The 15,521-nt window shown below is 43.3% G+C and overlaps 2 protein-coding genes across 2 annotated transcripts in view; one reads left to right on the top strand and one right to left on the bottom strand.

The window, feature by feature from the left end:
* Positions 1-3,481, top strand: part of hsd20b2 (hydroxysteroid (20-beta) dehydrogenase 2) — a 19,782-nt gene extending 16,301 nt beyond the window's left edge. Inside the window, exons 5-11 of the mRNA XM_019864227.1 lie at positions 1,209-1,276; positions 1,371-1,415; positions 1,524-1,558; positions 1,637-1,718; positions 1,831-1,896; positions 2,712-2,858; positions 2,948-3,481. Coding sequence (XP_019719786.1) covers positions 1,209-1,276; positions 1,371-1,415; positions 1,524-1,558; positions 1,637-1,718; positions 1,831-1,896; positions 2,712-2,858; positions 2,948-3,079 — 575 coding nt within the window. The 3' untranslated portion in view covers positions 3,080-3,481. The remainder of the gene's footprint in view (positions 1-1,208; positions 1,277-1,370; positions 1,416-1,523; positions 1,559-1,636; positions 1,719-1,830; positions 1,897-2,711; positions 2,859-2,947) is intronic.
* Positions 3,482-3,711: 230 nt separating this feature from the next.
* slc12a9 (solute carrier family 12 member 9) lies at positions 3,712-14,674 on the bottom strand. The gene is made up of 14 exons (XM_019864155.1): positions 14,436-14,674; positions 10,848-11,071; positions 10,639-10,773; positions 10,424-10,561; positions 9,814-10,116; positions 9,630-9,737; positions 9,198-9,309; positions 8,939-9,096; positions 8,768-8,850; positions 8,558-8,682; positions 6,722-6,914; positions 6,484-6,658; positions 5,642-5,788; positions 3,712-5,553 (listed from the first exon to the last, which is right to left on the bottom strand). The coding sequence occupies exons 2-14, from the start codon at positions 11,050-11,052 to the stop codon at positions 4,712-4,714; spliced, it is 2,724 nt and encodes a 907-aa protein (XP_019719714.1). The 5' UTR covers positions 11,053-11,071; positions 14,436-14,674; the 3' UTR covers positions 3,712-4,711.
* Positions 14,675-15,521: the final 847 nt, after the last annotated feature.

Raw genomic sequence — 15,521 nt, 5'->3', positions numbered from 1 at the left:
AAAAACGCCTTACTATACTATGTCGTTTTTTTCATACCACAAACGGCATACTATATTATGTCGTTTTTTTCGTGCCAAAAACGCCTTACGATACTATGTCGTTTTTTTCGTGCCAAAAACGCCTTACTATACTGTGTCGTTTTTTTCGGCTAAAAACGCCTTACTATACTATGTCGTTTTTTTTCGGCTATAAATGCCTTACTATACAATGTCGTTTTTTTCGTGCTAAAAACGCCTTACTATACTATGTCGTTTTTTTCGTGCTAAAAACGCCTTCCTAGACTATGTCGTTTTTTTCGTGAGGAATTTTTGGCTGAAAAAAAAACATCCATGAATCGTAAGGCGTTTTAACGCCCAAAAAAAATCGACCTTGTATAGTTTGGGGTTTTTTGCTGAAAAAAAAACACCACGTATAGTAAGGCGTTTTTTTGCCGAAAAAAACGACAGTGTATAGAAAGGTGTTTTTTTTTCGACGAAAAAAATGACCATGTATAGCATAGGTGTCAAACTCAGGTCCTGGAGGGCCGCTGTCCTGCATGTTTTCGAAGTCTCCCTGTTGCAACACACCTCATTCAAATGAACAGGTTCAATGTCAGGCTTCCACAGAGCTTGCTGATGATCTGATCATTTGAATCAGGTGTGTTGCAACAGGGATACTTGGAAAACATGCAGGACAGCGGCCTTCCAGGACCTGAGTTTGACACCCCTCATAGGAAAGCGTTTTTTTACCCCCCCAAAACGACCATGCATAGTCAGGCGTTTTTAGCTGAAAAAACGACCATCTATTTCGTCAGGCGTTTTTTTGCTGATAATAAAATGACCATGTATTGTCAGGCCTTCTTAGCTGCCAAAAATACGACCATGTTATACTTGCAGTCTTTTAAACTGTCACTGCAACATCACAAAATTCTACCAAATGTTCCGAACAATGTGGCGCGTAAACAGATGTCAATAAATCATGAATTCTCACATATTATAACAATATTTCAAACAAATTTGTGGCTTTATCACATCAACTTTTCATGCTCCATGAAGCGATGAGATGTTAACACGTGCACCGCACTTCTTCAACACTTATGTAGACACGACATGAATAAATATATAAAATATACTGTACATCAACCTTCACAATTTTGACTCTTGGTAGTTTTTTTCGTCGTCAATGATAATTACTAAATACAGTATTCTTGTTAATATCTGTTCCACAGTGAACAATGTGGCGATGTCCTACTCTGACGATTTCGCCTCATTCCTCGAAATTGCAGATGCTGAACAGGTATCTTTTTTAATGCGTTTCAATTATTTGGTTACACATCTCTCAGTTGTTGTTGACACTCAGTTTCTCTCCCTCATGTGTTTGTTGTCTCCAGAAAATCACGGAGGTTCTCGACTGTAACGCCCTCTCTGTTGCTCAAGTACGATCACGTGAAGATTAAACAAGTCATGTTGGGTTTATCTGCACTTTACAGTAGGTCTTACAGTTGTTTTTGTTTTGCTTTTTTCTTCCCCTCTCTTCTCCTCAGACGACAAGATTAGTTTTGCCCGGCATGCTTGAACGGTATGCTAATGATGGTGTCGCACATTGAGGAGAATTGCCTGCCGGATTACTAATCTTTTCATGGTTGCCTCGCTGCAGGAGAACAGGATTGATCATTAATATCTCCTCGCAAGTGGGAATCCATCCGCAGCCTCTGCTGGCCCTTTACTCCGCCACCAAGGTACGATGCATTGTAGGGCTAGTCTGGCATCAACTTTCACTTTCGTGTGTTTGTTTCGCTCTTTCAAACTCATCTATGATTTTCTCTTCTATTTTTTTTTCTTTTTTGGCAGGCATTTGTGATGTATTTCTCTCAATGTCTACATGCTGAGTACAAGGCAGAAGGGATTACAGTCCAGGTGAGCTAAGTGATATTCAGTTCTCAAAAAAAAAAAAAAAATCTTGCAGATGGGATTCATTTGCATAACAGGCTTCCTAAACTTTCATGTTGGAAAACTCGTACCACAAACTACAATTGAGCAAGACGCAAATAGCAAAAATCCTCCAATAACACTACAATTAGGAACAAAAAAAAAATCATGCAGATTCCCAAATTTCACTCAGTTTCTTTCTCGGATAATGGGGGATCCTAAAGCTCCAAAACTTAACATCATAAGAGAAAAAAACTGAGATCATTTCACTCAGAAATGAGTTTGTAGTTAAAGAAAAACAAGCAGGCAGACCTAACTCATCAAAATTGTGTTCCGTGGTGGCATTGAACCATCAAGGCTGATTGCGTGTTTATAATAATTGATGCCACAAGATGATCCCAAAGCACAACTTTTGTCAAAATGAAGCTCCTCGTCCTCAACATATTTGCTTACTTGACACCACAATGTCACAAGAGAGTGGCATGCCAATGCATTACTTATGTCTCAAAGGAGCTCTTCAACTCATCTCAACAAAGTTCCTTTGTACTGAGATGCCAAATGAATAAAGGCAAAACAATACCTTTGTCTGAAAGATGCTCAGCCCACTTCAACAATATGCCAGCAAAAGAAATACTCTTGTTGAAAGTAAACTCGTTGCCTCACATCAACATAGTTCCTCGGCACCAAGATGCCACAAGAACGTCAGAGCAGTACTTGACAGCGACTATATTTGGCGCCTGATAAGAGCACTTGAGCTTCTTTAAGACCGAACAACAAAAGGCAAACTCGTCTCATTTCCACAGTGCGTCGTGCCCTTCCTGGTTTCCACCAACATGAACAAAATGAAAAGCAGCGGCCACGTGAAGAGCGCTGCAGCTTTCGCCCGAGAGGCCTTGAACACAGTGGGTTACTCTAGCTACACCAGCGGCTGTCTGCTACACGCGCTGCAGGTCAGCATCACCGTCATCATCATCATCATCATCATCATCACAAACACACAATGACCTCCGCAGCAACATCCATTTTTTTTGTGTTTCAGAGCTTTGCTATTAGCTTACTCATCCCCGACTGTCTGCGTATGTCCTCGTTCCTTGTGGCGAAGCTGCACGACACGGCACACCGGAGAAAAATCCAAAAAGGACTGTGCAAGGGGGTTCATACGAATTCGTAAAGAAACAACCACTCCACTCTTGCCTGCACTTTACAATGGATGGACGTTAGAATCGTTTTTTTGTAGGGTCACTGACAAGCGAGTGGAATCAACATTTTTTTTCCCTTCTTTAGATTCGAAATTCAAATCAACTTTTTCAGATATTACATCCCACATAAAAGTGGAGATGCATGTTATTTTTTGGAGGGGAAACATGTAGAAATTTGGATATTTGAAGAGTTGTCCCAACTATTCTCGATATCGACAGATACTGTATGGTGACGATATTTTATTACAGTTAAGCTTTCAGGAAGTTACAAAGATTACGATACACAGACAAGCTCATTGGCCACAGCATCAATTCATTAGATCCACCTTACGAACTGTCTCAAAAAGTCCATCTTAAAATGAAATCTCAGTCTTGATAGACAATATTCATTGTCGTATAGGTGCAGTTTCGATACCCGATCCACCTTACGAACTGTCTCAAAAAGTCCATCTTAACAAAATGAAATCTCAGTCTTGATAGACAATGTTCATTGTCGTATAGGTGCAGTTTCGTTACCCGATGACTTTTTCTATCAACTACTACAAAAAAAAAAAAAACAGAGCATGGGAGAGAAGCAAAGCTAAGTCACATTAGCTGTTGCTGCTTTTTTTTTTTAGGCAGTTTTCGGTTTGTAATGAGGTAACATGCGACGTTAAACACAACTGACAACACAAACACAAGAAATTGTATTAGCGACTTTGTGGTGGTGGTACAATAACCGAGTAACCTTTGTTTTACAATTTTGACCTAATTTGATCCATATCGTTGGTCCTGGTGTCTCATCTCGGGCTGAATTTGAATGTTTTGCACCTTCAAGCAAAAGAATGCCAACAAAATATCCACCAGAAGTCAAGACACCCAGAGTTGTTCCCAATTCTTGCATAAATACTGAAAAAGCTCAACTCATTTGAGGTAACATCGATGAATCCAATCAATTAAGCTCCAAAAAAAAAAAAGACTTGATATCACTGGGTCCCGCAAAAAAAAATTTAAATAAATTAATCCATTAAAACAGACAATATACTATTATCATTGTCTTTTAAATACCACAAAATTCGGAATGACATCCCTGAAAATGTGCCTCAATATTTGGGCATTTCTATATTTAAAGGACCTGAATTGGTCAAAATTGTGGTTTTTGTATTTAAGGCTCTGTAACACAGTCAACCCGAACGGTCAGCAGACGGTACGATAAGTTAGGACGGTAAACATCGTTTTAATCAGCGAAGCAGTTCAAGTGCATGAAAGTAGGAACGTATCCTACGAGAATGTGAGATCATCAAAAGTGCGTATTTACACTCGGCTAAGAGTAACACACTGTGTACAGTAAGTGTCATACGCTCACCAGACACTGCATTTGGTGGACACTATGTTCACTACATCCACAATAAATATGTTAAGTGTGAAATAATCAACCGCTCTGAGAATGTCAATCGAAAGCGAGCATTACTCTTTTGCAGAGGCCGAACTTTTAACCCGTCGCTTGCACCGGATCGCATTTGGTCTATCAAATCAAGTGTCTGTCGAGTGTAAGCTTTGTTGAAACATTGCATCCACGTGGAACCGGTGCTTATATATACAGTATATAAACAGTCAGGCAAGATTTAAAGATCCGTGTAGGTCACCGGGGTGACGCCATGGATGAGGAGCGTCGGACCCAAACCGTTGGTCACCGCTTCCAGCTGGGCCAAGTACGTCTGGGAATGGCTGTGATGAGCGGGGGGCCGCGGTAAATAGAGGAAGCGAACGGCAGCCTGAGAACTGTGCTCCATCAACATCGAGTTCACCGCAGAGAGGAAGTGGTCAGAGAGGGCGTGGCTCTGCTCCTTACCGCCCTCGGTAGCCGTCTGATCGTGGTGTTGCACCACCGAGTCCCACGGGACGATCTTGATGGACGCTCGGATGCGAAGCTTCTTGAGCAACTCACGAAAGGTCTCCTCGTCGACCACCCATCCCTGGTCGCTGGACTCCGTCTCCACGTTGAGGAAGATCCTCATTCGGGCGTGGCGCCACTTGCTAGACATGTTGAGCACGCAGGCCATCTGCAGCAAAAAGAGGCTGCACACGTCCTGATAATCTCGACAGCCCGGCTGCAGCAGGTTGAGAGGCCACACGTCGATAGTCCGCTCCGAGCCGTCCACTTTGCTCTGCTTCCCTTCGCCCTCCAAGTGGAAAAAATAGCGGCCGAGGCACACGTTCTTGTTCATTTTGACAGCGTCGGCGATGATCCCCACGTACTCTTCGGGGGAGAGCCAGCGAGGGCTCTCGACGTGTCGAACGGGAGGGAAATGGGCCTGTAAAGAAGGCAGGTCAACCCCGAAATTATACTCGCCCTCTGGGCCTTGTCCTACGGATGTGCCACAGAAGGCGGTATCTTGGAGGAAGAAGTCCTCGGGGGTGCAGCTGTCATAGAAACCCAAGATCAGAGTGTTGGGCTTCATGCCGCCTGGAAGAGACACACAAAAAAATAAATAAATAAAAATCATTGCGGAGTCAATACTAAAATCTATGATGCTTCTCCCATCTTCTCTCACCGAGGCCTGTGATGCGTAGAAGATGCTGCGTTCCTTGTCTGACAGACGGCGAGAGCGTCAAGTCGACGAAGGCCTTCACCCCGAGCTTGTCGACTAAGCTCAGCCAGAAGTTGTATTGCTGCTGCACGGGGTCTGACGGCAGCGAATCTAAATCACAGACAAGGTAAGAATTCATCACCACGGAGGATGATGAAAAATGTGGAAGCCGGACAGATGTGGACGAGCACGGGTGGTTGCGCATGACACTTTCGAGAGACTTCATACGATGAGCACACATCGCGATCATGGGACGTGACAGAACGACAGGAAATGGAAATGTCGGTAAGAATCTCAATAAAATGTGCCTCATGTAAAATGATTATTGTTTGCATTTTGAAAATGACATCGCAGTAACATATAAAAACCTCTCACAAAAGAATGAGCAATGGGAAATAAAAGCTTCTGGGCTTGGATTGTTTTTTTTTTTTATTTTTTTTTTATTCATATTCATTACTTCCTGTTTAGTGAAATCATCTGCTTTCAACGATGTATCCCGCAGTATCGTTGGCTTCTTTCAAGAAGATTCACAGAGTAAAAAATTGAGTCATACAGTCAAATAGCGGAGTATTTTTGCTGCGCGAGTACAGTTTGATCATGTCGAAACACACTATGTATACTGGACGAGGTAGCCATTAAAAAAAAAAAAAAAAAAACAGGAAGTGAAGTCGTTACGATGGAGAACTTGCATTTGCCACGTATGTCTGTGTGTGCGCATGGTAGGAGTGGTTGCTCGAGGAAAAGATAACAATCAGTTAATGCCGTTAGCTGCGGATGTCCTATGCAGAGCACGCACGGAACATTACCCAGATCTCCGAGCTGGACGTGGCCCAGCACGTAGAGTCCTCCCTTTTTCAGCTGGTTGACGAACAGGATGAGCTGGCAAGAAGAGCGCGGATTGGCCACCATCAACAACACCTGCGGCCTCCAGAACTTCACGTGGTCCTTCCTCACATCCAGCATCAGTAGATACTTGCGCACCTAAAACCACAACAGAGAGTGAGAAACTTCGAAGAACGAAGCGGGACGCGCATCACGTGGTACCTGATGGAAGATGAGGGCCTGGCTGATGTAGCCCCAACTGCTGGTGGGAGAGCGGTAGTGGAGGAAAAGCAGCAGAAGCAACAGGAGGACGATGCTGCCCGATGAGTAGACGGGGTTGATGACGAACATCATGACTAAGCAGCTCAGGATCCCGAGCAGACATGTGTGCCACGAGAAAAACTGGAAGGTTGGCCTGTAACACACAGAAACGGATACAGCCACGTCGGGGGGGGGGGGGGGGGGGGGGGGGGGTGTAAAATCACCCCGCTAGGGTCTTTATTTATATAATTTCAACCACCACACTGAAAAATGTTCGTGATGATTTAAAATAAAGGAGGATCCCGCGACAACATCCTATGACGGGAACGCTTGCGTATGCTCACAACACCAACTTCCCGATGATAGCATGGAAATGCCTCTTCTCCTGGGGGGGTGGGGTCCATTTCTGCTGTTATTTTCAGGTCTGCAGCTCCTGCAAAATTGTGTTTCTGGCCACGGCCCCTTTCACGGAGGACGTGGAAGCCTTCCAAAGGCATAATATTTACTGACCCAAAAAGTCCCACTTTTGGCAGGTCTATTTATAGTCCTCAGCCATCAATTCCCGGGGGGGGGGGGGGGCGGGCAAGGACGCCGCATCGCCGAAGGCCCTTTTCCAATTACATGGGTCAGAAAACCTCCTTAACCCACATCGCAGGCCTACGTCAGACCCCAAAATGGCATAAAACACCCCGGGGGGGTTGCATTTTTACAGCCCTTAGCTTGATAACAACATGCCGCAAATTCATGTTTCCCTATTGATGCGGCCATGCCCCCAGTAGCCTATTATCCCAAAGGGTTAAGAAAGTTTCCAAACCCACGCCACATGCCATTAAATTTCACTTTTCGTCATGGTCTATCTCAATCTAATTTTTCCAGGTCAGCAGCTGTCACAAAATGGTGATACTGGCACACAGCACCACTGCCGCACGGAGAGCTTGGAAACTTTGTTAAGTTATGCCAGAGGATGAGGCAAACATGGCAAAAAAATATGGAAAAAAATGCCAAGGTTCATTTACATTTTTTAGGGAGGGAGGGCCTTCCCCACTCATGGCCGTGGAAGAAACTTGAGCAAAGAATACAAAGTTAGGAGTGGGGCAAAACTGTGAATGAATTGACATTTGCATGCTAGTAATATTACTAGCTATGAGATGGACCTTAAGCTGGTTATCGTGGATATCAAATAAATGCAGACAGCTTTGTGTATTTTTGTGCGACACAAACATCCAGTAGCATTTGAGTTGAATTTCTCCTCTTCACAATAAATCAAAAATGAAAAGACAGCCGGGTGAGGAAACACATGTCAGACCAGAGCTTGATGTCTTGTGATTTAAAGCTTGGGAATATTAAAAAATATAGACCGTATTTTCCGCACTATAAGGTGCCCCTAAAAGCATTTTCTCAAAAGCTGACAGTGCGCCTTATAATCCGATGCGCCTTACATATGGATCAATAGTCGGATTTCTTGGACAGTCTTTTAAATGTTATGTGAAGCGCTTTGTTGTAGCTGCAGCGGTTGGGAAAGCTCGATATAAAGAAAGCTTGTATTGTATTGTATTGTATTCCTTTAGCATAGCTCCATCTAGTGGCTGCACAATGAAACAGCGGCCACTATTGTAGCTTCTATTCATTCAATGCGCCTTACAATCCGGTGCGCCCTAGTTATGAAAACAGTTTGAAAATAGGCCATTCGTGGAAGGTGCGCCTGATACTCCAAAGTGCCTTACAGTGCGGAAAATACGGTATATTGTACAGTGTACAACACTGGTTAGAATCTTCCCTATAGTTGACATTGAGTACCTGAAATTTGGGGCCGATGCCCATTCAAGCGCCAAACAAGCGAGGTCAACAGCTGCGTAGGCAAGCAAGTAGAAAACGGTCACCAAGCTGGCGACGGCATTGAGCTGGCCTGCAAACACCACACCCTGTAATGCAAAGTTATGACAATGTGTGAACACCCCCCCAATCGATCAATCAATCAATCAATAACACTGCAGAGGGCCTGCTCACCTGTGCCAGCCCCCACGTATAAAGCACTGCCATCCACGGGTTTCCCGAGCTTGTAGTGATCGTCGCAGGTGCTAATGGCAAACCTGTGGGGGGGAAAAATTAATTTAAACTGCTTAGAAAAAAGGAATTGGGTCAGAAATGGTGATGTTGTCTTGGGAGATGAAATAGTACCAAAGAGTTGGTCCACAGCAAGAGCGTGCAGGATACGGGATGCTCCTATCATGGAGCACATTGCGGCAAACAGAGCACCGCAGTATATCCCAATGGTCACAAACGGTGGCCAGATGTTAATTCGCTGGAGGAAACCATAATCCTGAATCAAAAGAGTTCTAGAGAGTGGGAGAAGTGCAAGAGAGAGAAAAAAAAGAGTGAACCCCAATAGTGCTTTACTGTCGCAAAGTAAAAATTGAGTTTCACGTCAATTTCCCACCTGTCACAAGTGGCACTGACCAACAGGAAGAATAGGATGTAGACGATGAAGGTGTAAATGACGGCCACGATGGTTCCTTTGGGGATGGACACACTTGGTGTTTCCAGGTCCCCTTCAGTCACAAGAACAATCATTGGTGAGGACAGAGTTTTGTATTATATTTATATGTATATTTTATTAACCAACAATCCCTTTATGGAACACATTTTAAATCTTCAAACTGCATAATGTGACAGAAGTTAGGGATGCACCGATACTGTACTTGTCTACATACTCGTACGTGTAAAAATAAAATAATGCTCCAACATTAATGGCGTTATGAAGTATCGGTATACATGGTATCGGGGATCGCGCACATATATGTACAGTACTCTGTCTGGAAAAAAAGCAGCAATGGTGCATCCCTCGTAGCGGTAGTAGATCACTTATAACCTGACATGTTGGCTCCAGCCATGATTCCAGTGCAGCTGGTGAACATAATGGCGAACACGGTGGCAAACGACATGACCGTGTTGGTGCTGTAGTCCAGTGAGTAACCAGCTGCAAGGGGGGGGGGAGTGACACGTACATTAGATTATCAACATTTTCCAAGAGCACTGCGCATTCAAACACTCACAGCCCAGGTTGTTCTTCAGTGTGGTCACGTTAAAGCCGGTGTAGCTGGCGTTGTAACGCAGGGTCTGATTGCCAGGACCCGGGTGACTGATGACAAAATCCAGAGGTTTGACGGCCACAGAACTGACGAAGACGGACAGCAGCGAGACGGTGACCAGCAGCAGGATGCCGAAGGCCATCCGGGAGTAGATGTGGGCGCCCACCAGACACACCACCAGACACAGCAGGAGGATCACCGACGAGTAAAGCACAGTGTACCAGTAACCTTGAGGGAGCACGCGCACGCCTTCGGACATAGATGTTTCTGAACGCAAAAAAAAAAAAAAAGAACATACAGAATCTTGAGGGAGATGCACACAGTTCTCGCAAAGGCTCAAGACAAAGCATTTGATCAGATTATATGAACAAGGTCCCGATATAATGATGAACAGATCCCTGTAGAATAGGTCATTATTTTTTTTATGTGAAATGAGCACAGCTTTTGAGTTGAAGAAAATGACTAGCTGATAAATCCTCGCTTGTCACGACGAGTTAATGTTTCAGATAACTGAAAATTAATAAACAGCATATTTGAATGTGAATAAATAAATAAATACATAAAAAACACTTGCCTGCATCCATGCCAAACACATCAAGAATAGCCTCCACCAGACCAAGAACGTATTCTCCACACGCAAACACCTTGGCTAAGAAGAACATCAAACCAATGCTTCCTCCAAACTCAGGGCCCAGTGATCGACTGATCATGTCTGATCAACACAGTCAGGGTTTAGTTTCTAACATGAGATCAGCACAAAAATGACAATTCAAGGAGAATGAAGGATACAGTAAGCGCCGCCTCCCTGTATGGCCCCGTTGGTAGAAATTGCGCAGATCGATAGGATGGTAAGCGTGATGATGATGTAGGCGACCACCACCATCAGAAGGCCTTGCAGGAGCCCCGCGTGGCCAACAACAAAACCTGCAAAATGAGCTCAAGTCAACTCAGGTTCATACAAATATCCGCTGAACTGCTGTCTTGGTAAATCATCTCACCCGTTCTCAGAAACAACACGATGCTGAACATGGAGAGGATGGTCGGCACCATCACACCGAAAAATGTGTTGAGCTTTCTGGGCTCTTTACTCGGCGTCCGAGAGGTGCAGTCAGGGGACGTGTCCACTACGGTGCCGCAGGTCGCCACTGCCATGCTCAGACCGCACACCCCTGAAGTGATGAGGGGGCTACGTTCGTTTGACATGGCCGCTTACTCAGTTTGCCCTGTGAAACGCAAATCAGACAAGGGATTAATTCATTTGATCTTTGTGACGCGCTCAACTCGAGTGCACTACTTGGCGGTGACCAGCAGAGGCGCTGCAGAGTCAGTTTGCGGTCTAGACGAATAACATTGACAAGCCAAGTTGTATTCACGTCTTAGCAATTTTATTTGTGTTTGGCAGTATTCTGCTAAGTACAACACGAGAAAGGAAAAAGCCCATTCAGTAAAAATTGTTTGTTAATTTTGGTCAAAGAAATTACAGCCGATTTAGTTTATATTGAATGTGGCAAATACCACTATACCATTACACTGGTCAATATATATATAAAAAATTTTTTGCTCCATTTTTAAATCAGAGATGCAAAGGTCGAACGCATTTCCCCTCTTTTCACAACACTGGATGATACGTTTTAAAAGGCTGGAGCAAAAAGTCTCGCATGTTAACCACCCACAGCTTGTCACGTGCTCAGAGCTTCATGAAAATGAGACTCAACGGTCTCAGAGTAGCGTTACATTATAACATTTCCATGACTTCTTACTTTATTATTAGGGTCATCTGAGCATGTTTAAATGCAGCAAATGTCCTTTGAATAGGCTCACGAGTCATATGCAGTATTTTGTTGAAGGAAGTTGATGAACAGCCTGTCACAACAGTCACCTGATTCAAAAATGTGGCCAGATGCATTTGACTGGTCATGTTACTTGTAGACAATCAATATGATACACATTCTCTTCTTATTTTCCACCTCCGTGGACAGCAGAAACAATTTTTTGACATAAGGCGCTGCAAAGTTCAAACAATTACACGCTCGTAGGAATCCGCAGCGTGTGACGTTTGTGATGCGTTGTGCTTAATGAAAGCTGCTCCACACCTCAGCTTGGTATTTGGAGCCAACTGGCTCACACCTTCGTGTTTCATTTTACATTAAACCCGACCAAATAGAGCTGGGCAGCATGTCTTTCTATTCTTTTTTGGGGGGGGACCCACTGAACATTTATCCTTTTCTAATTGCTCAAGCAGCAACTGGAACCACATGAGGCATGCCAGAAATGAAACTTTTCTTGTACCTGAGATTTTGACATCATTTAAATAGTAAAGCCATCTTGGTTTAAGTCTGTCCTGGTTTGTTCTACATATTGTTGGGGGTTAATATACTGTAAACTGTTTCCTCTTTGCAGCTTTCTGAGCTGGATGTTTACTGACATGGCTCAGCCCATTAACCCTTATAAAATAATATGAATCATTTGTAAAAGTGCCTTGTAAAGATTCAAATGCTTGCAAACAATAATCTCTTGCTGGGACTTTTAGACATCAACTAAAAAGATAGAATAATCCTTCTATGTGATAAAAGACTTACCGGGATGTGATAAGTCACAATCATATTGGTGCTTTTAATCAGCCCAAAGCAAAAGAAAGTCAATTGGTTTAGTATTTTTATTTGATTGGCACTTCGTTCCCTATATGGGTGTTCACTTTTTTATGATATGACATAATTTATTGCTTATTTTTTATGCACCCAGAATTGAGAACCACTAGTGTGGATGTGTACTTAAGGTTGTGGCCAGTAAATTTAAACTGCAGTCACAATGGTTAGACATAGAAAACATGCCATAGTGGGCTGCAACTGGTTTCATGTACAGTAGGTCCTGATATTGATCTGTAACGGTTTAAACTGCTTGTATTGTTGCTGATGCTGAAAATAAAGGATGCCCGCTATTGCAGATGTTGATCTAAACCGCCTGGAACCGTCTAAAGGGGCCATCTGGTGGCCCCTTGCCTTAGTTTGGAGCAATTCCAAGTAAACAGCCGGTTCTGTCACATTTACGATGAATGGGGGCGGATCTGGACGCTGAAAAGTTTGCATTTTTAAGAGGCATCGAGAAAAGAGCTCCCTTGGCAGTCTGTCACATTTACGATGAATGGGGGCGGATCTGGAAGCTGAAAAGTTTGCATTTTTAAGAGGCATCGAGATAAAGCTCCCTTGGCAAACTGGTCATGTTACTTGTAGACAATCAATATGATACACATTCTCTTCTTATTTTCCACCTCCGTGGACAGCAGAAACAATTTTTTGACATAAGGCGCTGCAAAGTTCAAACAATTACACGCTCGTAGGAATCCGCAGCGTGTGACGTTTGTGATGCGTTGTGCTTAATGAAAGCTGCTCCACACCTCAGTTTGGTATTTGGAGCCAACTGGTTCACACCTTTGTGTTTCATTTTACATTAAACCCGACCAAATAGAGCTGGGCAGCATGTCTTTCTATTCTTTTTTGGGGGGGGACCCACTGAACATTTATCCTTTTCTAATTGCTCAAGCAGCAACTGGAACCACATGAGGCATGCCAGAAATGAAACTTTTCTTGTACCTGAGATTTTGACATCATTTAAATAGTAAAGCCATCTTGGTTTAAGTCTGTCCTGGTTTGTTCTACATATTGTTGGGGGTTAATATACTGTAAACTGTTTGCTCTTTGCAGCTTTCTGAGCTGGATGTTTACTGACATGGCTCAGCCCATTAACCCTTACAAAATAATATGACTCATTTGTAAAAGTGCCTTGTAAAGATTCAAATGCTTGCAAACAATAATCTCTTGCTGGGACTTTTAGACATCAACTAAAAAGATAGAATAATCCTTCTATGTGATAAAAGACTAACCGGTATGTGATAAGTCACAATCATATTGGTGCTTTTAATCAGCCCAAAGCAAAAGAAAATCAATTGGTTTAGTATTTTTATTTTATTGGCACTTCGTTCCCTATATGGGTGTTCACTTTTTTATGATATGACATAATTTATTGCCTATTTTTTATGCACCCCGTATTGAGAACCACTAATGTGGATGTGTACTTAAGGTTGTGGCCAGTAAATTTAAACTGCAGTCACAATGGTTAGACATAGAAAACATGCCATAGTGGGCTGCAACTGGTTTCATGTACAGTAGGTCCTGATATTGATCTGTAACGGTTTAAACTGCTTGTATTGTTGCTGATGCTGAAAATAAAGGATGCCCGCTATTGCAGATGTTGATCTAAACCGCCTGGAACCATCTAAAGGGGCCATCTGGTGGCCCCTTGCCTTAGTTTGGAACAATTCCAAGTAAACAGCCGGTTCTGTCACATTTACGATGAATGGGGGCGGATCTGGACGCTGAAAAGTTTGCATTTTTAAGAGGCATCGAGAAAAGAGCTCCCTTGGCAGTGCTGTTTTAGAATCAGGAAGTGAAGCAGCGACGAATCGGCGGCACACGGCGTTAAAAATAACAATACGAATACTGCACCATCGAAATGGATAAACGCACTTTTGGGCTCATGCAAGCGAGTAGTGGCATGCTTTATTCTCCGGTCAGGAAGCTCAGACTTACCGCGACGGTCACTCGACAAACAGTGGCCCACTTCCTGCTTGAGTTTGATGTCCGCTTTACGTCCACTTGGTGCTGGCTGTTGTCGTCTCGGGACGGTGTTCGGCACCGAGCTGTGAGCTGGGGCCCGCGAAGGAATATGCCCAATAACAACACGGGGGCATGACACGCCTTGTGCTGCGATTATTTGCTCCAAACTGTCACGGGAGAGCGGAAAAGAAACCATGTGACTGACTAAAAGGGGACGCCCCCAATTTTTTGAAGCCTCCGAAACAAGGCGATGCTACTTTTCGACATTAGCCACGCCCCTTACGTCACTACCCGGAACAAAAACACAAACTTGAGATCGATCGTTTATTTAATTAATTAGTAAGCTCTATTATTTAATTGTGTATTTTATTTATTCATTTATTTCCAGATTCTAAAAGTCTAGACTGTATTCCTTGTCTGTAAAGTTGAACATTTTGTACTAGTGAGTGGTGTTTGTGCACACCAGGGGGCGGTGTTGTAAAACTCAAATAGAAGATTGCTACTAACCACATCATTAGGTACGCTTGCATTCGCTAGAGCAGGTAGAAAAACAATGGCCCGCGGGCCAGCCTGCAATTGGCTGATGACCACAAGCCCAGGGTGCATCCCGTCTTTCCCCCAAACACCAACTCACCCATTGACCCAGTAAGGTCAAGAGGAACAGAAAATTGCTGGATAGTTTTTTTTCTAATCTACATGACCTGGCCCATCTGTCTATTTTCAAAAATCACTGGAGCCATTAAATGTTCATTTAAGAACGTCCGTTCCAATACTTTTGCTCACTGAAAAAGTGGATGGCTTCAAACAAAAGGTGCTCTGTCCTGAATTGGTTAACACAACTAGCTGGACACTAAATAACATGAAATAAAAGTTGGACTTCTGAACTTTTGTCCAATATTCATATTTTTTTTACCTGAAACTCAAATGTCTCCAGTACAGAACAAAAAGAAAGGAATTAACCTTGGTATCATGGACTGCTGCATTGTGTAGAAATCAATTAATATAGTATAGCAATATAGCAATATAATATAGCAATTCAAACAACCTTCAAAATATGAC

This window comes from Hippocampus comes, unplaced genomic scaffold (genome assembly GCF_001891065.2).
Source record: "Hippocampus comes isolate QL1 unplaced genomic scaffold, H_comes_QL1_v1.1 scaffold57, whole genome shotgun sequence".
NCBI classification, from domain to species: Eukaryota; Metazoa; Chordata; class Actinopteri; order Syngnathiformes; family Syngnathidae; genus Hippocampus; species Hippocampus comes.
This window is presented reverse-complemented; position numbering and strand designations above follow the sequence as displayed.